The 26,727-nt window shown below is 37.7% G+C and overlaps 1 protein-coding gene across 2 annotated transcripts; it reads left to right on the top strand.

The window, feature by feature from the left end:
• The first annotated feature begins 366 nt into the window (after positions 1-366).
• Positions 367-25,617, top strand: ago3b (argonaute RISC catalytic component 3b). Of its 2 annotated transcripts, none has more exons than XM_079591321.1 (19): positions 367-911; positions 7,607-7,778; positions 7,934-8,054; positions 8,373-8,581; positions 8,800-8,936; positions 9,206-9,340; positions 10,220-10,307; positions 10,518-10,665; positions 10,882-11,001; positions 11,159-11,302; positions 12,113-12,246; positions 12,343-12,527; positions 15,675-15,834; positions 15,963-16,053; positions 17,479-17,673; positions 19,206-19,340; positions 19,438-19,539; positions 19,716-19,915; positions 20,921-25,617. In XM_079591321.1, exons 1-19 carry the CDS (start codon positions 893-895, stop codon positions 21,027-21,029), a joined length of 2,604 nt encoding a protein of 867 aa, XP_079447447.1. In that variant the 5' UTR covers positions 367-892; the 3' UTR covers positions 21,030-25,617. The 2 variants fall into 2 exon arrangements, with proteins under 2 accessions (XP_079447447.1, XP_079447448.1); XM_079591322.1 differs by having other exon boundaries at positions 553-911; positions 11,159-11,281.
• Positions 25,618-26,727: the final 1,110 nt, after the last annotated feature.

Genomic DNA, 26,727 nt, shown 5'->3' with positions numbered 1-26,727 from the left:
GCTTTCTTCACAATGAAAACATTTATAGATAACAATAAAATGCGGATCAAATAAATGGAATTATCTCTAGGAAGTGACGGTGTTTCCTGCGTTTGGTATTTCCTGTGGGTCTCCCTGATTCGTTGTTGCCATGTCCGCGCATTTAATGTAACATTATGCTTGTTGCTTCACAAAGTCTCTTGACTCGCTTATAGGAATGGGTGATTAGGATTTGTTGTCTTGTTTCCATAACACAGTTATACAAAACACAAATTAAGCTTATTTAGGCTAATTTTGGAGAGGCAAGTCGCTTTTTCGAGTTGATTTTATCGGACCAGCTTGCTTGTTTTCGTAGTGATCTGGCAACACAGCCTGTGACTGTACCGAGATGGTAAACCGAACCAAGGCAAACCGGTAACACACCGACAGAGTCGATGAGACGTCAACGGCCGCTGGCAAACTTGGTCTAAAGCGACTGGAATAAAAGACACAATTTCGACTCAGTTAGGGATATTAAGCTATAAGCCTCATATATGTGTGTTTGTCTTTAAATTATGAGAGATTGTTCACTTTAGAAGAGACAGAGCGAAGGGTTCGAGGCTCCTGGCAAACTCTGTTTTCGCGACGGCTGTTACAAATATTTTCTTTGGAGTCTTGTCAGCTGGTAGCATTTACGGATCTGCGACACTCGGTAGGAGACACAGGGGGAGTTCGTGACTTTTGGTTGATTGACTCGTACTGGTTGGGTGGACCTCCGACCAGAGCACAGCCTTCGAGCGGCCCGCTTCAACACCCGCGGTAGGAGTTGGGTTGTAGGTCGATTTACGGAGGATATTCAGCGGCTTAAACAAACACCCTTCAGCCGGCATTTGATCCCCCGGAGCCGGCTAGAATCCGGACAGAGACCTCATGAATGGAAATCGGAACTACAGGTACGTCGCTCTTGAGGTTTTCAGACCGATTTAGGCTTATTGTCGATTCCGTACGTTACTAGTGACTCGGTGTAACTTTGTCAACCTTACGGCCACCGTCAGTACAAAACACATTCATTGCTTAGAAAAAGTCCTTGGTCAATTGCTACGAACTGCTTTTCGATATGAATAAGCATTTAGATGTAGCCATTTTCTGCTCATTTACGTTTGGGCGGAGCAACCACATTTGAGTTTGGTTAGGTTTTTTTTTTTTTTTTTTTTTTTGCGCGATCATACGTGTGTGGAAGATCCTCCTGACTCACTTGCTCTGCTGACGTCACACAATTGTGGCCCAGCTGTCACGCACAGGTGCTGCGTGCGTCAGGTGCCGGGGGGAGGGGCAAGGGGCGTGTTTGTGGAGTGGGGGGAGGGGCGAGTTTCTGATTGTCCGTTGCCATAACGACTGTCATTGAATCACCGATTCTCTGCTTCGTATCAATCTGAACAGTGCAGATATAATGTATCTGGGACGTTAGGGGTTGAAATTGTATTAGTCCGTTGGAATATATGGAAATTTCATGAAAAGTTTGTTTTTTGGTTTGTTTAAGTCTTTCATTGTTGACTGCTGTGCTGGGAGGATCAAATCACTGTTTGGCTTGTGCAAGATATGATTGTCTTCTTGACTGGTATATAGAGGGCAACAGTGCCCCCACCCACTTTTTAAAATAGTATTTGGGCTGTAAACGATTAATCGCGTTTAATCGCATCCAAAATAAAAGTTTGTGTTTACATAATAAATGTGTGTGTACTGTGTATAATTATTTTCTATATATAAATAAATACACGTTCATGTTTATATATAAAATATTTAGAATTTATTTATAATATAAATTGCAAATATTTATTATATATATACAAGCAAATGTGTGTGTGTGTGTGTGTGTATATATATATATATATATATATATATGTATATATGTATATGTATATATATATATATATATATATATATATATATAAAATAATTATACACAGTACACACACATTTATTATGTAAACACAAACTTTTATTTTGGATGCGATTAATCGTTTACAGCCCTATTACACAGTTATGCCACATGAACCAAGCCTATCAGCTACGAGGTTAATCACAACACTACAAACTTTGATTTGAAGAAGAAGAAAAAAAGACTGTAACGTTACTTAACATTTTTAGTGAGGGAAAGAACTACAATCCCATGAAGCATTTTTTTGCATGCAAAATATGCATATATAAATATTTCAGTATTTTGAGAGAGTTGGGAGATCAACTTGAATTACGTCTTTCACAGTGCTTCATCTGAGTGGGTGGAGCTAAAGAGCTATTTTGGAGCGTGAGCGTGTTGCTTTTTTCGACTCTCTGATTGGTTTAATTTTCTGTATGGAGTTTTTACTTCCAGAACCCAATGACTGTACTCTATAGAAGGATGGGCTGAGTGGATATTCACTGCACTGATCTATTTAAATTATTAAATCATTTACATAGATCAGTGGTGTTCACCTGCAAAGGTGCAATGGTACTGCTTGAGCGCTTAATTATCAAATTATTATTTATGACTTTATTAGAATAAACAAATATTGTAAGAAAAGTTAGTGCTTTAACATAGTTGACTTTTGGTTGACTGTGCGAGGGGCACCAAATAACAATCTGGCTTGTGCAAGATGAGATCAGAAAAGTCAAGTGTCATTGTCAAGTCAGTGTAAAATGTCCACACTGTGTATAAAGATTTTAAAAATTGCATAACTAAATCTAAAGGTATTTTACACAAACATGCACTGAAAATTGACTAAAATGTTTGTACATTTGTAAACAATAAATTGTTTGTGGACTTCTGTAGTGAAGAAGCGATGCGTTTGTGTAAGAAAAGTATCCATATTTAAAACTTAATCGACTAAAATAACTATAGACGGCCTACGCAAGCTTACGCCAAACGTCTGAAAGAAGAATGTCATATACACCTAGGATGACTTCAGGGTGAGTAAATCATGGGCTACTTTTCATTTTTGGGTGAACTATCCCTTTAATCAATGCTGACGATATAACAATGGCCAAATATGTTTAATTTAGACATATTTGAGAATAAGGCTATACGTTAACACTGCGAGCCTTAGGGCTCAACTCCGTTTGATTTTGTTGTATAGCTGTTCACATTAGCCATGTTTCCACTGTCGGCCAAAAGCGAGCGTGCTAGTGCGTAACAGGGCCAATCGCATTTTCACTGTCTCTTCCTGGGTTTGATCGAGCCTCATCCGGGCTTCCTTGGGGCCAACGGCCAGGGGGGTTTGGCCCACCGAATACCTTGGTCCAAAGCGGCCCAACTGGGGCTTGAGGAGTGATCATGAACAAAGGCGAAGTTGTCCTGAGTCAGGTGACGGTCAACACCGCTGCTCATTTCTCATGTTATTATATCAGACTACCAGCTAACTTCAACATGTGGCTAATATCAGATAGATTCCAGTGTGAGCAGAGCATGGTCCTGGACTGACCCGCATGTCCAAAATTATGATAAAAAGACGTCACGCAGCATGCTGTCATACGGAAATAAACACAGAGGACATTAAAGTAAGCTATTACTCGTTTGTTTATAGTGTGATTTGCCACTGAAGCAAGGGAATACATACGCAGGCAATATAAAAACAAAGATGAGGGAGTTTTTAAACATTTATTATGATACGCGCACTCATGTTTTGCTTGTATATAGAGCCGTCACTGTAATAGTTATGAGTTCTGACACATCACTGTCCTTTCACTGACTACCTTTCCCAACTGTCTTGAGAACTTTGGGTCTGTAATCTTTGAAGTGACTCCCATGAGCGCAGAATTGTGATGAATGATTATTCTGACTGAGGTCGCATTGCAAAACGTCTGACCTGTACTGGATTCATGACACATGTGGAGGTGGCCCAAATCAGAATTGAAAAGATCAGATTCCATGTGTTTCGTGCTTCACACTGTCATGAGAAAAACAGATCTGAGTCACATATGAGCAAGAAAAACATGATTTGGCCCTATTTCTGCAGTTTGAACATAGCCTAACTGGCCTGGCGGATATATCAGTCTGTTTCACTACATTGGAATTTAAGATGACCGTTTAAAATAAAAGTTTGGTTTTTCAAAATGTTTAATTTTTCACATTTATTCATAAAATTACTTTAAAGATTATTTTGTTTTTTTATATGTCGAATATGGTCTTATGACTTTGAGAAATGAAGCATTCATCTGAGTTCACACAGAACACATTTTTTCCATTCTACTCTGTGCTACTTTTTCATTGTTTTTCTATGTAAACACTAAACATGCTAGACGGACTTGTTTAACCATTGCATGCTTTTCATGCTCTCTAAAATATGCATTTATTTTTCCCCATTCCACTGCCCACGTTTTGAGTATTTGAAAGTCTTTGCTTTCTGTGTAATTCCTGAGTGCCTAAATACATTTGGGTATCATAAGGTAAGATGCTGATTTTTGTGCTGTCATGTAGTGAAATATGCAGTGTTTTTAACATTTATTTAATTCTGAGCGTTCTCACATAATTCTGTCCTAATTTATTTGTATGTTCCATATGTAAGTGTAGTTTGGGCTGTTTAATATTATGATTTTGTCTAAAATCCTCCACCGTGGCACCAACCTGCAATATCAAGCCCCAACCCCCAGCACCCCCCTGATAAAATAATGTTCCCTCGGCTATGTCAGTCTGTCATTAATAAAAGCTTATTTGTTGTCTAGTGCAAAACTGTCTGACTAAACCCACAACTTTTAGCTTGACTAGCTTTGAATAATTAAATGATGAGGAGATGTGTCTCATTCTCTGAATGAGTGTAACCCTAAATGTGCCAGTCACCCATTTACCAGTAAAGTGTGTTGTCACATCACAGTCAAACCAGCAGTCCCTCTATGTCAAGAAACTCATTTAGCACACTCTCTCGGGGATTTTCAACTAAAGTGAGAAAAAGACTCATGTGAGCATGAATGTGTGTGAACAGTACAATCAAGTCTTTCATGGTCAGATTTGTGGGCAAACGTTGTAGAGTAAACGTTCATGTGTGACCTATGAGATCAATTGGTCCTGTGCCTATATATAGAAACAGCTGTTTTTCCTTTAATTGGTTGTTAGTGTAGTCATGGTTGCCATGGCGAAAAGAAGCCACATGAGTGCAACCGGCATAGCAACGGCACACTGGGAAGTGTAAGAAGCAGTTGCAGTCGAATTCCCCTTCCACATCTCTGTTACAGTTTTGTTCTGTAACCCCCCTCTAAAGCATCTGTTCAACAGCAGTAACAGTCTCGCCTACTGTTAGGGTTGTCAAACGGTACTACTTGTACCAGTTGGTACTTAAAAAATAAAAAGTAGACCGTATAAGTACCGTGTATAGACACTAGACTGCTGATAGACACTAGACGTGCCGATATACGCTTATATATCGCGATAATGAACGTGCGGTATTGTTATCGTGGGCACTTTAAAATACAGTGAATAATTCCTTAATATGAATTATTTTGATATTTTAGATTAAAGGGCACCTATTATGCAAAATTCAATTTTACATGGGGTTTGAACATAAATGTGTGTTGGCAGTGTGTACACAACCACCCTATAATGATAAAAATCCAACCTTGTGGGTTTTTTTTTAAATCCCCATAAATCATAAGCGCTGTTCTCAGAATCAATGCAATGTAACGTAGAATTGTACAAGCCCCGCCCACGACTGTTGATTGACACTGCAGAGTTAACACTTTTCAATAAGGTTTCATTAGTCAACGTTAATTCATCAGTTAACGAACTTATAATGAAAAATACTTCTAAAACATTTAGCCGCTAGAAGTCGCATATGACAGTAGATTGATGACGCTGTGAATGAATATGGAGTCACGGGTGTTGTCGTCTTCACCTTCACAGCCAATGGAAAGCAACCCGACGGGACTCTGGCAAAAATCGAGTTCTTGGATTAGCTAATATATTAAAGTTTTATTAACGTTACTGTGGTATGAAGCAGGGCCGGGGCTGAGCTTTTAAAATGCTAATATGCCACAGTTGGCTGCTGCCGCTCCATCCATTTAGTTGTTTATGCATATTTTACAATTAAAGTTACAATTACGTTCGTCGCCTCCTTTCTTGAAGTTGAATTTTAATTGTATATAAATGTAATTTTTTTTTATTTCATTCGAATGAAACAGCCGCAAGTGCTGAATTACTACTCATACAGGTCACTTTATGTGACAAATTAAAGTTGTGGGGTAATGCAGTTTTTTTTCATACTAAAAATCATACTAAAAAAAATACATTTAAGTGTGTTGAAAGTTATGTTAACTTGACTCGGTGCGTTCGCTCTGTTGCTGCTATTAGTTATTGTTGCACATTTCAGTAAGCTAGATCGATATTAGAATATCATATTAATAAAAGCTGGATGACTTCTGTTGCTAAATGCCATGCTATTCATTTTAAAACATTGTATGGTGGAGCAAATGCTGTATTGCTGTTACTACAAATAAAGCTCTTTCTGATTATGGGCAAAGCAACGTGCCATGTCTCCAAGACATTTAGTAGACGCTTTTATCCAAAGTGATATTACAATAGAGGAGCATAAGCAATTAGTCACAGAGCCAACAATATTTGTAGTATAAAAAGGCCAGGTTTATTAGAGAGCCAGATTAGGAAACACGCTAGAGAAAATAAGAAAAAAAGAGGATTTGTGTGTGATTGGTTCAGGTAAACCCTACGTTATGGGCCAAAAATGTAAATATCAATTAGGCAATATCTGAAATCTTTGTTCTTGTGGGAACATTTTTTGGTCCCCATGAGGAAACCCGCGTATAAATCATACTAAGTTATGTGTTTTTTTGAAAATGTTAAAATGCAGAAAGTTTTCTGTGGTGGGTAGGGTTAGTGTAAGGGGATAGAATATAGTTTGTACAGTATAAAAATCATTATATCTTTGGAATGTCCCCATGAAACATGACAACACAATGTTTTTGAGTGTGTGTGAGTGAGTGCAGTCAAGTCACACACTAATGGCAATTATTTTATTTTCGTCTCATCATTTGATTGCAAATGCTGATTCTGCCAAATCAGTGTTAATTTGTTCACGCGTGGATTAAAAACCGCAGCAGGGAAAGAAAAAAACCTAAACAATTTACATGTTTGCTTTAAAAAAAAAATGTTTTATTTGATAAATATCTGTAAAAGTCGTTTTCTTTGGAAATCGTAGCCGACTGTGAATTTATTTGTTTTGCAGGTATATGATGGTGTGTATAAAAAGGTGTGGGTAATCTGTAATGTGTGTGGTGTGATGATGCCGAGTGTTGTTTCCAGTGAGTAGGCGTTTAGAGGAAATTTCCTGATCAGACAGATAACACCCCTTCTTTTTGAACGTCAATGTCAAGAAACGAATGGGTGATTGCTGCGCTATTATTAATTGGATATTAATTCATTTCCATGAAATGTCAATGATGACAGATGAGACATAACGCTTGCATGTCCATAGTACAAAGGATGTGGCTTGAATTTCTTGATCATGATGATGGTGTCGGCTGCATGCTTTTACACGAAATTTATTGTGGGAGCTTGTTTAGGTTTTCACTTTTAGTTCAGTGGTAATAACTGATGTTGAAAGTCTTACTAATCTAATAAGTTTTGAGAACTCGTATTGATGGAAATCCCCTGTGATTTTCTTGACAGGAGCCGTTGGGGCTGCGCCCCTGTTCTCCGTACCTCGGAGGCCAGGCTATGGCACCATGGGGAAGCCCATCAAGCTGCTGGCCAACTGCTTCCAGGTGGACATCCCCAAGATGGACGTCTACCTGTACGAAGTGGACATCAATCCAGAAAAGTGTCCACGGCGTGTTAACAGGTGCCAAAGACTGATATATATAATTTAACATTGTTTGCAACACTTATTTTACAAACAGCATATCTACAGAGACTCGTGAATAAATCAGTATGTACAGTCAAATTAAAAACTGGTTTGATTAAACTCATGATGTCTCTTTCTGTTATGTCTCATAGGGAGGTGGTGGATACTATGGTTCAGCACTTCAAGGTGACAATCTTTGGGGACAGAAGACCAGTCTATGATGGCAAGAAAAGCCTCTACACCGCCCAGCCATTACCAGTGGCCTCCGGGGGGGTAAGACACATAAATGGATTTAATTAACCTTTAAAGGCCCAGAAAGGTAGGAAATACATGGTTAAAATAGTCCATGTGACTACAGTGGTTTAACCTTAATGTTATGAAGCAACGAGAATATTTTTTGTGCGCCAAAAAAACAAAATATCGACTTTATTCAGTAATTTCTTCTCTTCTGTATCAGTCTCCAACACACGGAGCACCACGACTTAAAGGAACATCTTATACTTTTGAACGTTTTTCATGACTATGCCTTAATCGTTTTATCCTGTATGACTGAATAAAACACATCAATGTAAACTTTTGCAATATCTGTAGGTGGACCTGGATGTGACCTTGCCAGGTGAAGGTGGGAAGGACAGGCTGTTCAAGGTCTCCATTAAATTCGTGTCACTGGTCAGCTGGCACATGTTGCATGAGGTCCTCACGGGGCGGAGCACGTCTGATCCACTGGAGCTGGATAAGCCAATCAGCACCAATCCCATACACGCTGTAGATGTTGTTCTGCGCCATCTGCCCTCTATGAGGTAAGAGTTCCCCATGAGTACTCTTACTTGATCATAAAGGGCATTTAATACATTTAGAAACAAAGTGCTTATGTTTTTAGCGATGCAATGCATACCTAGTCAAATGAGACTAGTGTTTTGTTAAGGATCAGTGTGCAGCGGTTAGATAAGAATCATTTAGGAGTGCACATGTTTGTTCTGCAGGTAACATCTGTGTTGTTTGTCTTCTCTCGCTTCAGGTACACCCCAGTGGGACGATCTTTTTTCTCCTCCCCCGAGGGCTATGATCACCCGCTGGGTGGGGGGAGGGAGGTGTGGTTTGGCTTCCACCAATCAGTGCGGCCAGCTATGTGGAAGATGATGTTGAACATTGATGGCAAGTCAGAGAAGATTATAAAAACAGTTTTGCTTGTTTTATCCAGTTACAGGATCTGGATGTGGTTATTAAAGATTTTAAAAAACGCTATTAACGGTTTTCGAATAACAATGTTTATCCCTATCTGTCATTGGTCCAACAAGCTAAAAGCATTGCCACTTTCAATAGCATTACAGTGTTTGCAGTGCATTTTGGGTGGATTAAACCTTCAAATGAATTATTTAATTACCTGTTAGTGTAACGCTGACCGAGTTTTATTTTCCCCATAGTGTCTGCCACGGCTTTCTACAAAGCTCAACCTGTGATTCAGTTCATGTGTGAGGTTCTGGATATCCACAACATCGATGAGCAGCCTCGTCCTCTTACCGATTCCCACAGAGTCAAATTCACCAAAGAGATCAAAGGTTTGTGTGAATAGCCAACATGGTGGCAAGTTATAGAATTTTATTTGTTGTATGTTGACTTATTTCCTCTGCTAAAGCCATTGTCAGAACTCCATTATAAATTATAGTGCAACGCCATTGGTTTGACTCCCGGGGAGTTCATGATATGTAAAGCGTGAAAGCAATACCATTCAAAAGTTTAGGGTGATTACGATTTTTTTATTCATACTTTTATTCAGCAAGAATGCATTACATTGATTGAAATTGACAGTAAAGACTTTTACATTGTTACAAAAAATTCTATTTAAAATAAATGCTGTTCTTTTTTAATTTGTTAAAAGGTTTTCAACATTGATAATAAGAAATGTTTCTTGAGCAGCAAATTTGAATATTTTCAAGAGGGTCATGTGACACTTAAGACTGGAGTAATGATGCTGAAAATCTGCTCAGCCATCACAGAAATAAATAACATTTTAAAACGGTTATTGTAATAATATTTCACAATATTACTGATACTGCTGTTGTTTTTTTGTTTTTGTTTTACATTAGATAAATGCAGACTGCAAAAAATAAAACAAAAAATAAATGTTATATATCAGTAGCTGGTTTCCATACACATATTTTAATGCACATTTTGGGATGACATAAAAATGTTGAGTGGAAACACAAAGATGTGTTTAGTGACAATTTTGTTCTCTTGGATAAATACTGCTTTATTTGCAAATTGCTCCTCTGATTTTTGCATACATTATATTTTGGTACTGGGATTAATACATGATGTTCACTGTAGTGGATTCAATAGTGAAAATACTCTTATACCTATATTAGTCTTATGCTGAGCTGTAAACTGACCAGTTGTGTCTGTATAGTGGTGTAAATGTGATATTCTCCTCTCATCAGGTCTAAAGGTGGAGGTCACTCACTGTGGCACCATGCGGAGGAAGTACAGGGTGTGTAATGTTACTCGACGGCCGGCCAGCCACCAGACGTAAGAGTATATGCAGCTTAGTCTTGTGATAATGTGAGGTTGTGTCTCAGTAAGCAGACAGGTCCATAAGTCTGTACTGTCACTAAAGAAAATATTTGTCCTATTTGTTATGTTAAGAAACGAACACTTAAGAAACTCTCAGAATCCTTTTAATTCTGTTTAAAGTTATTCTTTCCAGTGCCCCATTAATTTTTTGTTTTACTTTGTCAGGTTTCCTCTACAGCTGGAAAATGGACAGACCGTAGAGAGAACGGTTGCACAATATTTCAGGGAAAAGTACAACTTACAGCTCAAGTACCCCCATCTGCCCTGCCTGCAAGTGGGGCAGGAGCAGAAACACACATACCTGCCTTTGGAGGTGAGAGTCAAGAGATCTGATAACTTACTGTATGTTAGCAGGAAGCTGGCTACCATTTCCTTCCACACATTCAGATGGCAGCCGCCATCTCTTCCCTGATTTGTGGATTTTTTGAAACATCATCATTTTTAGACACTTAACGGCACTTTTAGAAGATTTTAGATGTCTTGATCCTTTTTAATGGTGCCCATATTGGCCATCCTCTTCACCACTCAGGTGTGCAACATTGTGGCAGGACAGCGCTGCATTAAGAAATTAACCGACAACCAAACCTCCACCATGATCAAAGCCACGGCCCGCTCAGCACCGGACAGACAAGAGGAGATCAGCAGACTGGTGAGTTCAACATGTCGCTATCTAACGCTAACACAATCAAGAAAGGAGACTCCGCAACATCTCCGCTAGTCTCAATGATCTAAGATCCTCAGTGGCGGAAAGCCAACACTGTCACAAGGCCCAAATCTCATGTATAAATCTCTTGCTCAAACCACAGGTGCGCAGTGCCAACTACAACTCGGACCCCTTCGTGCAGGAGTTCCAGTTCCGTGTGCGGGACGAGATGGAGGAGGTGACGGGTCGCGTCCTGCCCGCCCCCATGCTGCAGTACGGCGGCAGGGTGAGCTCTGAACACTTTATGGTACCCGTCCCCTTTCACTCATGCGCCGTATGTTTGTTTGTGTTTGAGTAGAAGGCTAGAAATTTGGCATGGTTTGTGTCTAGATTTAACATTATAATTAATGTGTATGCTAATTTTAAAGGAGAGTTAAGCCTCGTTCACACTAATAACGATAACTATATTTGCATCCACACCAGTGGATGATATCGTTCTCTTAACTTTAAGCAGATACTGCAGATACTTTGTGTTCTGCTTGAAATGCTCAAGCTCTTTAAAGCAGAATGGGTTTTGATTGGCTGTTAATGTTTTTATCGTTCAAATTGATTCAAACGATATCGTTTCTCTGTACCGTTATAGTTGTGTAGAATTTTTAGAACTACATCTTATCATCTTTGGTGTGAACAAGCGTTTAGTTGCTCTGTCTGTTGCTTTAAATGGAATGAGGTGTGTTGCTCATGTTCAATTGCTTGCTTGTTCTGTTTACACATTTTTCTTTTGCATTTAGAAAATACAATTTATTTTCAATTTTTTTTATGTGAGTTTTTATTATGTGTGATCTAGTAAATATTGTGATTATGTGTAGTTATTTATTGGAATGTTAATATAGCATTTAATGTATGATTTTATGTAACTTATTCTCATGTCTTTGCAAACTTCTTTCTGTTGTGGAACACAAAATCACAAATTCAAAAGCAGAATTTCTAAGCTGCCAGCTTTTATATCATTATATACTGTAAAGTTCAGCCAAACATTTAGATCCTATAGCGTCTGGAGTTTGTACACTATTTGATCTCAGTAAATTAAGACAACCTTTGTATACATGCGTTACAGAATCGTACAGTAGCCACCCCAAGCCATGGCGTGTGGGACATGAGAGGCAAGCAGTTTCACACTGGTGTGGAGATCAAGATGTGGGCCATTGCTTGCTTTGCCACTCAGAGACAATGCAGAGAGGAAGTTCTCAAGTAAAGCTTTCTCCATCTTTTGGCCATTAACAAAGCACTACTTATTATTACTGGAAATACTGAAGTCTCTCTCTTTGTCTTTTTTTTTTTTTGCAGGGGCTTTACAGACCAGCTGCGGAAGATCTCTAAGGATGCAGGGATGCCCATACAAGGCCAGCCATGTTTCTGCAAATACGCTCAGGGAGCAGATAATGTGGAGCCCATGTTCCGTCACCTGAAAAACACCTACGCTGGCCTACAACTCATCATCGTCATACTGCCTGGGAAAACTCCTGTCTACGGTAACTATATGGACAGATGCAGGCACTTTTTATGTGGTCATCAACTTCCTAAATACCTTGTGATTAGATTAGATTAGAGGAGTGGCATGAATCTTTCTTTGAATTATGACTTTTTTCTGTGAATCAATATCAAACCTCTGATTCAACCAATGTTGTTTTCGACAACGATGACGATAACGCAATTATTTCGTTGACGCACCTTTTTTTTTGACGATAACGTTACGATGAGTAGCTAAAAATGGCTCTAAGGTGACTAAAACATGACGAGACGTTTTCGAGTTTTCGTTGACGAGACGAGATGGAACGAAAATGATTATAAGTCTGACGTTCACAATGCATGTCATTTCTGCCTATTTTGCGTGAAATCGGTCTGTTTTGAGCTAAAAAAAAAGTATCAGCAATGCCACATTCTAATCGTTGTTTTGGGTAACGTTACGCCCACCACCCGGCTGCCGCGCACCAGATTCCACACTACAACAACCAGTGTTGCCAGACGTACGATATTTATCGTATTTTTACGTTAATTTTGACCTCTGTACGATGTACGATCAATAATGAAAAAAATCCCAAAATGTACGATAATTTCAGAATTGCCCGCAAATAGTTAAAATCTCCTGGAATCTAGATCGAGCGAGCAAGAGCGCGCATGTGTAGCGCGCGCACAGCAGAGAAAGGGAGCGAGAGACCTTGCGTGTGTGTGCTAGTGTGCCTCACGAAGCGCATGTAAGGACCCAACCAATCGAATTATTCAGAAAGTCTAGTTTATTATGCAAAGGTTTTAAGGTTAACTGTTGTTTTATGAATTGCAACACTTGCTGCAACCTGTCAAACCTAAGCCCATTTCCAATACTTTTTAACCTAAATAAATTTGTTAAAGACTACTTTTTTTTTTTTTTGCTAAAATTGACTAAAACCTTTTTGTGTTTTCGTCGACTAAAACTTGACTAAAACTATCAAGTTTATAAGTGACTAAAATGTGACTAAAACTGAAAAGCATTTTCGTCAAAAAGACTAAGACTAAAACTAAAAGGGCTGCCAAAAACAACACTGGATTCAACTATGCATTTGTGCCATTATTTAAGGGTTTTTTCATGTACGTGTTAGTAAAAAAAATATTTACAGCAAATATTTCATATTTCTGGTTGCAACAAAAAAAATACTCTACTGTTCAAAATGTTGTGGTTGGTAATATTTTTTTAAAATAATATCATAAGTCTCTTATGCTCACAGAGGCTGCTTTTATTTGATCAAAATTACAATAATATTGTAAAATATTGTTAAATTTTTTACATTTAATTTGTTTTTACTGTGATGGCAAAGTTGAGTTTTCAGAAGCTATTAATCCAGTCTTCATTGTCACAAGATCCTGATTTGGTGCTCAAGAAACATTTCTTATTATTATTATTATTCATTTTGAAAACAGTTGTTCTGCTTTATATTTTGGTTGAAACCATGATACATTTTTTCAGGATTATTTAATGAATAGGAAGTTCAAAAGAACGAATTGGAAATCTTTTTTTCAATAATCATTATCAGTTTTGATCAATTTAATGCATCTTTGCGGGATAAAAGTATCAATTTCTTTTAATAAAAAAAAAGTATTGTCCCCAGAAATTTAAATGGTAGTGCATATGTAAAATATGTAATTATATATTGTAATTAGAGCCGGGACTTTAACGCGTTAATTAAGATGAATTAATTACACAAAAAATAACGCGTAAATTTTTTTTAACGCATTTTAATCGCACTTATTTTTGCACCGCGGAACGTTTCTCACTGGATGAGTTTAGGCGGACCGATTATACTGGAGCACCAATTGCGAACGGATTATGCGAACGGTTAATGACTCGTAAATGTAAGTACACATTGATGGCCTAAGACACGAAACGAGCGGTTTGTGTGAGAAAACGAACGGTATTTATATAGTTTTTACCTCTTGTAACACAGCCACGTACAAGTGATCTGCGGGCGCTTCCTTCTGTGTGACGTGTACGCAGACTGGTGCATAGATGTTTACACTAGATGTCGCATAGAAATCTAGTGTATACATCTATGCACCAGTCTGCGCACACGTCACACAGAAGGAAGCGCCCGCGCCCTCAGATCACTTTGGACGTGGCTGTGTATAAGAGGTAAAAACTATATAAATACTGTTCGTTTTCTCACACAAACCGCTCGTTTCGTGTCTTAGGCCATCAATGTGTACTTACATTTACGAGTCATTAAATCATGTTTAATTTGGACTTCTCTGTGCATGCTCTTTGAGGTGGACCCCATAGTTAGACCTGCATGATATGACTGTCAGACAACAACGGTTTGACCTAAAAATATCAAAATTGAAAATAATATGGAAACAAAGACACCTACATCTTGGATGCCCTTGAGGTAAGATAAAACATATCAAATATTAATTTCAAAGTGGACTATCCCTTTAATGGCAAAAATAGCACTGGTCTGCTGCTGGACTTGGTTGAACAAAAATAAACAATATTTTTTTTGCTTAAGCTTATGTATTCAGTCATTATTCAATGGTATACTAAAAATCCATGTGAAAAAAATTACTTCTCACTGTTTTCAGGTCAAATATTTATATGCGATTAAAATGCGATTAATTTCGATTAATTAATTACAAAGCCTCTAATTAATTAGATACATTTTTTTAATCGAGTCCCGGCCCTAATTGTAATAAAATATGATTCAGTATTATACAGGATGATACACAGAAAATGTGTTGTTTGTATAATTGACACCCAGATGTGTGCAACAGTACATATTGTAGTCTGTACCTGTGTCAAATCAAATTATTTGTACAACACCCTGAACACAGGTGTGCAATCGCCACAGCATAGCAGTATGGATAACAAGTATATGGTAAAATACACATGTACAGTTAACAATATATAAATCACAATATACACAGTATACATATTAAGGGACTCATATACAAGTAGTAAACAATATACAGTTTGGCCTCCAACGTGAAAAACTGCCAAACTGGTTTGGAACTTGTAACACGTCAGTCATACTCGGCGCCATCTTGTTTTTGTTTTCGTCAAAGTAAATGATTTAAATTTGGTGTTTATTTTCCCATGATATATTATTTGAGTTGCTGGCTGTTGCACTGAAGTCTGTGCTCTCGTTCTGCAGCGGAAGTGAAACGTGTTGGAGACACTCTTCTGGGAATGGCGACTCAGTGCGTTCAGGTGAAGAATGTGGTTAAGACCTCCCCTCAGACCCTCTCCAACCTGTGTCTCAAGATCAACGTCAAACTTGGCGGCATCAACAACATATTGGTACCCCATCAGCGGTAAGAGAAATCACAAGTGAACTAAGTCCGTTCCATTTTGCTGGAAACTAAATTCTCTGGTTAGGACACACTTTCGTTAAATGTACTAAACACCTTGTTTGTGTGCATTTATATTGTTTGTTTTTTAGCCCATCTGTTTTCCAGCAGCCCGTCATTTTTCTGGGAGCTGATGTCACTCATCCGCCCGCAGGAGATGGAAAGAAACCCTCCATTGCAGCTGTGAGAGAGACTTTCAGCCAATTTCACCACATCATACTAGTGCAATCAAAATGAACTCGTTGACGCATGCGTTACTTTTTTTTTTTCAGATTAACACGTTAAAAATATAATTAACGCAGAATCCAATTTTTACCCATCATCCTTTTGCTAGCGTTACATTATATGACCACGCTCTTATTCTTGCAAATACTTTTAAACCATTCAAGCGCGATAAGACACAAAAGAACGCAGTGCATTACTGCCGCGTGCCACATCTAAATCTCCTGTCTGTGTGACACACACGACTCGAGCGCACAGAAACCCGCTTCAGACAGCGCTTGAACAGACAAAAACACACAACATTATGCCAAAAGGCCCGTTTGTCCAGTATCCTAACAAGCAGTCTTAAATTAGTTGAATGAAGTCTTAAATTAAATGAAAGAGATGCGTGTCAGATCTGGTTGATGTGCGTAAGGTCTTAAAGTGACAGCAAAATATTAAGGATTATAAAGTATCATCAAATTCATCTATATTTAATTTATCATTTATGCAGAATGTGTTTCAAAAGTGTTTGTTTTTTATCCTACCTGTTAGACCTGCCTGAAAATCTTAAAACACTGTTTACAAGGTTGTCAAAAACAATCACTTTTTGTGTATCTTGTCAGGGCAAGTGTAAATCTGAACTGTTCTGACTGGGCCTAAATATTAAAATGGCTAAAATTGAGGGGGGAAAATCAATTTCATAGAGACATCAGTAGAAGTATTGGTATCGGTGATGCCTTCTTTCATAAAAAGATGCCATTAAACAAATATTTAAAATATAGGCTGCTGTCTTTATGTTGTTTCTTTCTACATTAATTTGAAGTTTAAATGTGAAATTATTACAATATGAAAATATATTAACAACTTGAATCTTGGATGCGATTTATCGTGATTAATTACAGAAAAAGTGTGATTAATTAGTTTTTTTATCGCTTGACAGCACTACATCATACGTATTTGTGAAAAAACTAATTTGCAACACCTCAAATCGTATAATAATAAGGGATCTGAAAATTGTCAAACAGATGTGGATATTTTAAAGTGGAAATCAAAGGACGGAAGTTGTGATGAGTGAAGAGAGAAATGGCTCCTCGAACAAGAAAAAATTTAGAGCGGGACTTGATTTTGTCCATCGGGAATTGATTGGATCATTTTGGTTTGCTATTGCTGTAATCTCATGTGAATTATGAGTGACTGTCATTAGAGAAGAGAGATCATTGCAAAAGAGAGGGAAATCATTTTGATTAAAGATTATGAGGGCACATAAATAAATGATGTGCATGGATAAATCATTTATAATAAACACTGCAATAAAAATATGAGTTGGCATTTGTTATTCCATGGTGACTAAAGAAATACTGCTATTTTTCTCTCTCTCCTCACTTCAAATTTGTTGCTGAACAGGTGGTGGGTAGCATGGACGCTCACCCCAGCAGGTACTGTGCTACAGTCCGTGTCCAGAGGCCCAGACAAGAAGTGATTCAGGACCTGGCGTCCATGGTGCGAGAGCTGCTCATCCAGTTCTACAAGTCCACCCATTACAAACCCACCAGAATCATCTTCTACAGGGATGGTGTGTCTGAAGGACAATTCAGACAGGTGAGGCTCTCCAGTTACACTCTCTCTGTCTTATGAACAGTATTTATTTTCATTTATGCAGGTCTTAAAGGAGTAGTTCACTTTAAAATGAAAATTATCCCATGATTTACTCCCCTTCAAGCCATCCTAGGTGTATATGACTTTCTTCTTTCAGACGAATACAATCAGAGTTATATAAAAAAGTATCCTTTCTCTTCTAAGCTTGATAATGGCAGTGAATTGCAACCAAATGTTCAAGCTCAAAAAAGTGCATTCATCCTTCATAAACGAACTCCACAAGGTTCCGGGGGGTTAATAAAGACCTTGTGGAGCGAAGCGATGAGTTTTTGTATGAAAAATATCCATATTTAAAACTTTATAAAGTAAAATAACTAGCTTCCGGCAAACAAACATTTGGATTGACGCACTACGCTACTTCTGATGTCACAAGTTGCGCTTTAGGCGTAAGTAGACTGCGTATGGCCGTTTGGCCGGAAGCTAGAATGTTGAATATGAATATTTTTCTCACACAAACTCATCGCTTCGCTTCAGAAAGCCTTTATTAACCCCCCGGAGCCGTGTGGAGTTCGTTTATGATGGATGAATGCACCTTTTTGAGCTTGAACTGTTGGTTGCAATTCACTGTCATTATCAAGCTTAGAAGAGCCAGGACATTTTTTTTATATAACTCCGATTGTATTCGTCTGAAAGAAGAAAGTCTAATACACCTAGGATGGCTTGAGGGTGAGAATTTTTTTTTTAATTTTAATTTTAAAGTGAACTACTCCTTTAAACCTGGGACACACCAAGCCGAGTTTAAAGAACTAGCGGCGATGAAAACCGACGGTGTTGTCGCCTTTCGTCGGCTGCTTCAGGACCATACAGAATACAGCCAACTGCAAACTAGCAGGTGCATTCTGTGCCTGTGTAAGGAATTAACTGTTTATATCAGCAGGTATCAATAGTTTATATTAGTCACTCAAAAAGAGAAACCGAAACAAGGATATACACAGATATATGAAACGTAAAAAAAGCAGTACCTGCTAGTCTTTTTTTGGAATGCATTAGACCAGCCTTCTGCCTGTGCCGTCTTGACTTCCTTGCTCTCTGTCATCACTTTCGTTTTAATTCTCGAGCACTGACTCGTTCGCTAACCTGAACATCCAATCAGAGTTCACAGTCTCACCGACAGCCCCGATGCCGATTCAACATGCTTAATCAGGCAAACTGCTGCCGACGTGTGGAACACACAGCAAAAACTAACCCCGACAGACGCTCGCCGATGTCCGACCGCCGGCTTGGTGTGTCCCGGCCTTAGAAAAGATCTTAAAAGTTTTACATTTGAATGAATGAGGCATTTTTATAGCGCTTTCATATGTATTACTGTACACCCAAAGCGCTTTACAATCATATCAGGGGGTCTCTCCTCAACCACCACCAGTGTGCAGCATCCACTTGGATGATGCGACGGCAGCCACAGTACAACGGCTGTGTGCATTTGATTTTTTTAAATGTGCAGCAACCCTGCTGTATCTTATGTCTTTTCCTTCTAGGTGCTGTACTATGAGTTGCTGGCCATACGTGAAGCTTGTATCAGCCTTGAGAAGGACTATCAACCGGGAATCACCTACATCGTCGTACAGAAACGTCACCACACTCGTCTCTTCTGCGCTGACCGTACTGAGAGGGTGAATATAAGAGTTCTCTTGAAAACTTTCACTTTTTCTCACTTTTTCTCACTTTTGCAATTCGCACACTCACTTTTTCGTTTATTTATTTTTAAAGGTGGGCCGCAGTGGTAACATTCCAGCAGGTACCACAGTGGACACTGATATCACCCATCCTTATGAATTTGACTTTTACCTGTGCAGTCATGCTGGAATACAGGTATGAACACACACAGCCATGAGGACAACAGTATTAGTGCATTTCTAGGCCTTTTTTTTTTTTACGGAATTATTCCCTGATATATTGAGTGATTAATTGCTTTCACAATTACATATATTGGAAGAATTGAGTCTATTGCATCGCATTAAAATGATCATTTAACCCCATTTACCCAGGGTACAAGCCGACCTTCACACTACCACGTGCTATGGGACGACAACTGCTTTACAGCCGATGAGTTCCAGCTCTTGACCTACCAGCTGTGCCACACATACGTGCGCTGTACCCGCTCCGTCTCCATCCCTGCGCCAGCCTACTATGCCCACCTGGTGGCCTTTAGAGCCCGTTACCATTTAGTGGATAAAGAGCATGACAGGTGAGGGATTTACTAGACTAGTTGACGATGTCTAGGTACATTCTATTTGTTTAAATGAAAGGCTTTTAGAAGCTGTCACTCACTTTGATTTGAATAGGCTTTGCATATTCTTGGTTGCCATAGGCGCTCCTTTGTTAAAGTGAGCCAGAATATCCATCATTTCAATGATTCAAAGTCTTGGTTTGAAGTTGAGTTATAAGTATGGAAGTAGGAAGCTGAGTTATTCAAGCTAACCACCTAAAAGACAGTCAAATTCATACAGTCACAGGCTTTTATGCAGCAATACCATATAAAAGTATTTTATTTGGACACCAGAACATTGGAACATTTTCACAACTCTTGAGCGCTAAAATCAAGAGGTTTTTCTTTTTTCTCTTCTTTATATTTGTGTATGTTTCACTAACATTTTTTGATATTTTTTATGTATCATGGTTTACACTCTACTACTGTGTACAATGTGTTAAAAAGTTTGTGATCTGTAAGATAACAAAAATCTCTTATGCTCACCAAGCCTGCATTTATTTAATTAGAAATGAAGTAAAAACAGAAATATTGTGAAATGTTATTACAGTTTAAAATAGCTGTTTTCTATTTTAATATATTTTAAAATGTAATTTATTCATGTGATGGTAAAGCTGAATTTTCAGCATCATTACTCCAGTCTTCAGTGTCACATGATTCTTAAGAAACCATTCTAATGCTGATTTGGTGCTCAAGAATAAAGTTACAAAGGATTTTGATGAAGAAAAAAAAACACCTTTTTTATTTGAAATGCATATCTTTTGTAACATTATAAATGTCTCACTGTTGATCAATTTAATTCTTCTTTGCTGAATTAAAGTATTAATTTCTCTCAAAACAAAAACAAAAAACTTACTGACCACAAACTTTTGAACAGTAGTCTACATACTGTATAAAGTTTCATCTCCTTGGTATGTCAGGGAAAATGTATGATTTCATAATGTAAAATTAGCGGTCTGCTCATTGCTTTCTCCTCTTTCACAGCGCGGAAGGCAGCCATGTGTCGGGCCAGAGTAATGGCCGAGATCCTCAGGCCCTGGCCAAAGCTGTGCAGATCCATCACGACACTCTGAGGACCATGTACTTTGCTTAGCCCCGCCTCCACAAACCTGTCAAATCACCAGTCATCACGCACTTAGCGGAGGAAGGCTTCTCCCAATCACAGGCTGCTAAAGAGAACCAAATGTAACAGAACTTACAGGAGGAATGCAATAGAAAAACAGCCAATCTTTCCAATTGCCTTCGCTTACTGATTGTTTTTAATATGTAGATTGCAGCTATACCATTATTTATTAGATTTGTAGATCTGTTTAACTTTTAATTTTGCCTGCTTGGGTCACAAAACCAAGCTTAAAGGTTTGCTCGATCAAATCGTGCTAGATCAGCGAATGAGGCAGTGTTATTTCTTTAAGACAGGAGTGATTTGCTCTGCTCATGCCGATTTCTTCCCCCACAGAGTTTAGTTTCAAAACGAATCAAACACACATGAAGCTGGGCATCAATATCTTCACATTCAGCTGAAAAAGAGTGTTCGAACAGAGTTGAAACTGATCTTTGGAACACCTTTGGTTTAGGTTTAGTATTCTATTAGGTTTGGTGAAGGATTTTAGAGGAATGCCACTAGAGGGCAGTGTAATGTTTTGCTAATAGTTTGCAATGACATCTTGCTCTAGCTCCTCCACTGTTCCTCTGGACATTTATTGCGCTGATCTGTGACCAGTCTTGATATTTCACCAGTAACTCTTACTAGTAAATCACGTTTTTCTAGAAAAATCTACTCTTATCATCAGCAAAAAAAGACAACTGAAATGTCATTCCATTTTGTTCCAACCAATCGGAGATCCAAATTTGTCCCTTTACATCTCATTTACCACGTGTCTTTGTCTTATTCCGCTTTTTGAACATTGGAGACACCACTTTTCTTCCAATTCCAGTCTATATGATTCTTTATACCTCTTGTGATACATTAACTTTCTGGTCCATGCACTGCCTGGAAAATTTAGCTCCTTGCGGTTCCTGTCGTCTTTCCTCTCGGCTCGCTCATTAAGCAGAAGTGACAGATTAGCTAAGGGCTGCAGAATCACCAAAAGAGGAACTTTGAACTTTAAAACTCAAGGGTTGGTAAAAAAGTTTCCACGTAGTTAACCATATGTTGTTGTATGTGCGTTGAACGCTTTGTGCCTCGTCCGGTTTGTGTGCGCTTACAACGCAAGTGTTCGAATCAGTCCGTGCGTGACTGTAACACACTCGATGGATGTGTGTGCACATATAATTCCACCCAATGCAACTCGGAGACCTGTTATCCATTATTATTCACTTTACAGCTGTTGGACATTTCATTCTCATTTGTTCTTTGAGCTTATTTATAATGTTGCTTTTAACTTGCATTGTCAATAGTGCAACTGTAAATTATCTATTTAACTTATCAGTTTCTTAATTTAGCATTTTAGCCCTGTGAACTTTGACAAAAACTGTCCCATAAGCCTTTTAGTGCAATAAGCCAATTATTGACGGCTCTGTCGTAGACTTTCATATACAATGCAAACAGTACCTTATGAGTGAATGCTTTCATTTAAAAAAATGTTTTGTTGTATGTGGCATTGTGTAAGTGAACTCGAACGCCATGGATTTGGCAGGTTTTATTGAAATGAATGATGTGTTTTATGGCTGGAATGCTGGGTTGAGTTTGCAGCGGAGATGGTTACTCTCATGGATATGTTGAATGGAAAAGGCTCAGTTTGCTGTTAAGATCTTGGACAGACCTTTCATGTTAAAAGTCAAATGAGACAAAGTGCCTGTTTTATAGGAAATATCCCTAAAATGCAATTCAATTGGGGTACGTTTTAATTAAATATATATTTAAAGTAAGTGGCATGTACATACGGTTGGACAGATATTTAGCCATTGAAACTTGTTATTAAGATCATTTTGTTGTTAAGGGCAATTTGAATAGTTGAACTGACTAAAAGTCCTGGGTCATTTTCTTTCTTTCAAATTCTTGAACTTTCAAACTGTCTTTTGAATTTTCAAATGGTCTTCTGAGCGTTCAAACTTTCAAAAGCTCTTTTTGAATTTTCAAACATTTGTTTGAACTTTCGAAAGCTCTTTGAACTTTCTTTTGAACTTTTGAATTTTCAAACATTCGTTTTGAATTTTCAAACATACTTTTTAAACTTTCTTTGAACTTTAAAACTCTCTTTATTTGGATCTCTTTTCTTCAGTCCCTGCTTTTTCATAGTCCCTGTGTATTCAACTTGCATTCCACACAGACCAAACCAATGTGCCTCCGAAAACAGGGGTGGCAGGGAGTATTGAGTAAAGGCATTTGGATTGTAGCGGGGTAGGTGGAGGGTTATATTTGTTAACTCTGTGGCCTCTGGCACACTTTCACATCGCCCTTAATGTGAACGGCACTGTAGTCTTTTTGCCCTATAGCCACAAATACGTCTTGACCAGTGTAGCTGCTATTTTACATGATAACAAATTACATCTGCTTTTATATGTGGAGAGAGAGCAAGAGAGGTTCTGAGAAATGACTGACAAATATATTGCTGCACTTAAAAAGCTGTACAGTCTCAGATTTGGCGAAACGCCCGAGGTGCTAAGAGGTGTGGTGTTGTAATTCGGGCGATGTTATCCACACTAATCTCTATCTGCTCCACATTTTCTTGTGAATACTTGTTTCACCAGGACTTTAGAGCCTTGTTTGGTATTTTTTCCGAGTGTGATATTCGGTTAGCTCACTCATTTTTCGAAACATAAAATTCTCCATTTTGGCAAATTACCAGACCCACATGTTCTTACAAAATGTCTGTTTTAGCGAGTTAACTGGAATTTAGGTCTGTTAAGAAACAACATCTTGCTCTTATGTCAATTTGCTTCGGTGCTCTTTTTCTTTTGTTTCAATGTGCTGAGAACTGTTACTTCTCTGCCGCTACCAGCATTTGAACTTACTTGAAAAAGGGGAGTGATCAGTAGAACCTGCACCCATATGCATGTTTGGCTTTAGATGGCAGCTTACACAGCCTTTTGAAGTTGCCACGGAATAAATAGCAAAAAAAAAAAAAAGTAGGTGGGGCATTGCATAGGGGTGGTGCTATTCTAGTTAGTGGGTGTGTCTTAATCGGCCCCTCCCACTACAACTGTGACACGACACTCTCCACCCCTTGGGTTAAAGCTGGACTGCGGATACCTTGAAGCATTTTTAATTCAGAGAACTGTATTTGTATATTTTTAAATAACGTAACTGCATAATGCACATCAATTATTTTTGCTAACAAAGTCTATGAAATATTTAGCAAAAGATGAAAATAGTGATGTTAATCATGATAGTGACTAATATAAAAAAAATGGCTAATATGCAATAGACTATTAGGTTCGTCTCGTATTTTTTTCGAAAGTCATTTGTGAGTGTCTGCATCGTCCTACGCCGGTATTTATGACAGAAAAGGGATGAACCTTCAGTCCTCTTTTTATTCTTATGCTTCATTACTTTTATTGACTTAAACATGAAGGTACCGCCTCAGATATTTCTATTTAGTTTGATTTAAAAACATGGCAATTCACACACAAGCACATTTGAAAATGCCTGTAGGCTACTAGTCCTCTTGAACGCGTCATATTATTGGTGTCTGAATAGATGAGTGATTAACTGTTTTCTTCAAGCCTAGAGAATTTGCTTCTTGACTTTATTTTCCTGAATTTGTTGAGGTGAAGATTCATCCGTTGGGCAGATGAGTTAGTGGAATGTGCCTTTTCTGATGGTGCTGTTTTCAGACAGAAAAAAAATCCCTTTTTAAGGGCCCAACAAGCCTATATTGAAGTTATATTGATATGATATACTGTATAATGTGTGTTTAAGAGTGTTAAAACTGTATGTGTGGGTGTGATTGTGCCTCTTTATTCGCCAAGAACACATTAAATCACAGAGCTTGCCAGTTACAGGGTCTCTGGACCAAAATTTCTACACTTTTTATAAAGATTTGGCACTGCAAAACTAATAGATCAAGTACTGACAATGCAAGCTATACTGTACGAAGCCTGGAAACTTATCCCAAGTGATGTTTTCCCTTTATTTTTGTCTCCAATCCATTTTTAACAACCAGTGTCAAATCTGTGTTCTCGATACATGATGAAATAGCAATAACGTAATTGGTAAATTCACTAATATTTGGCCTGAATTCTAATTTTAGACACCTTTTCATAAACGAACTTCATGAATCCAACTGTTACATAACATGTTTAATCAGGTTGATTCGGTGATTATAAAATATTTATATCTGTGATTAAATGCAGGAGTATCAGCGTCCAGATTTATCATGCTATGCAAGCTTCTTTAAGATGAGAAGAATCTTGCATTGTATAATAAATAAATACTATTTACTATTTATCACTCTCTCCATTGTGATTCAACACACAGTCAACGCTCTGATGTAATGGTTTAGTTATAGTGTGATGAAATATTAATGATTGATAACAGAACTGTCCAGTTTAAAAATATATATTTGTCTCTTTATTTTATCTCAACCCTTTAAATTGTGGTCTTTCCTTGGGTCTTTTTATTTGGTTGTTCTATTTAATTGTCAATATTTCAATTAAAATGTATGTATGCAAACTTTGATGGATATGTCTTTTGAATGGTTTGTCTTGGACAAATTATACATATGAATAAATATTGAATGTACATGCATTTCTGTTTACTGTGCAAGAAAGGAGTGTGTATCTCAGTGTTGTTATTAGCTTGTTATTTTCTATAATTGAAATAAGGCTGAAAGCAAATAAATATTAGATGAAAAACGTAAACGTAAAATTACTAAATCTGAATAGAAATAAAGCTAAATATATATATATTTTAAACTAAAATGTATAAAAGCACAGAAAAAATCTAAAACGTATTAAATATGTATTTGAAAACTAAAAATATAACATTAAAAGCTCATTAAAAAATGTATAAATGCTATAATAATATAGAAATAATACTAAAGCAACAATAGCTGCAAGTGTGATTGTTTTCAATGTAATTTACTTTCATAGATGTAAATAAAACTGTCATAGTAATCGAACAGATTAAGTGAAGCAAGAATGGCTAACGTAGTGATTAGATTCATAGAAATGTTGATACATTTTTTATTAATCACAAAAGAAAGTAATATGCCCAGAGAAATACATTTAAATAAGATAAACCAGCTGATTTAAAATATGACCTTTTCCATACACAAACATAACAATTGACACCTCAATTAACTCATATACAGACTAACATATTAACGTCACCACTGATTTCTACAAGTTTCCAGAGGAATGAAAAACTGACTTTGTATAATTATTTACTTAAAACCATCCATATTCATAAACATTCATATTCCAGTGCAGCAAAGAATGTGCCTTGTAGAGGTGACATCACTGTAGTAAAGTGCCATTAAAAATTAAACCACAAGGTGGATCTTGAGAAAGACAAAATGGCTTTGCCCTCACTATCAGCATTATTAGACAAAATAGCTATCCCCGTCTTCTCAACATTTCCCCCACTCACCATTTTCTAAAGAAATCAAAATTAGAGTTTTTATTTGCTTTAAGACCATCTATAGTCTAGTGTAGTATAGTAAAGGTTAACAAGAATACCTTTGCAGCAGCAAATATACAGTATGAATTTAAAAACTGACTAGAAGTAACAAGCAAATAATGTTCATGTCATGATATGATGTAAACTGAAGGGTTTTGGCTATTTTAAAGGGGACCTATTATTCCCTGTTTCAAAGTCTTGATTTTGTATTTGGAGTCTACTAGAAGGT

Source organism: Phoxinus phoxinus (genome assembly GCF_949152265.1).
Source record: "Phoxinus phoxinus genome assembly, chromosome: 19".
NCBI lineage: Eukaryota > Metazoa > Chordata > Actinopteri > Cypriniformes > Leuciscidae > Phoxinus > Phoxinus phoxinus.
The sequence above is the reverse complement of the archived record's forward strand: the minus strand, read 5'-3'. Positions and strand labels throughout refer to the sequence as shown.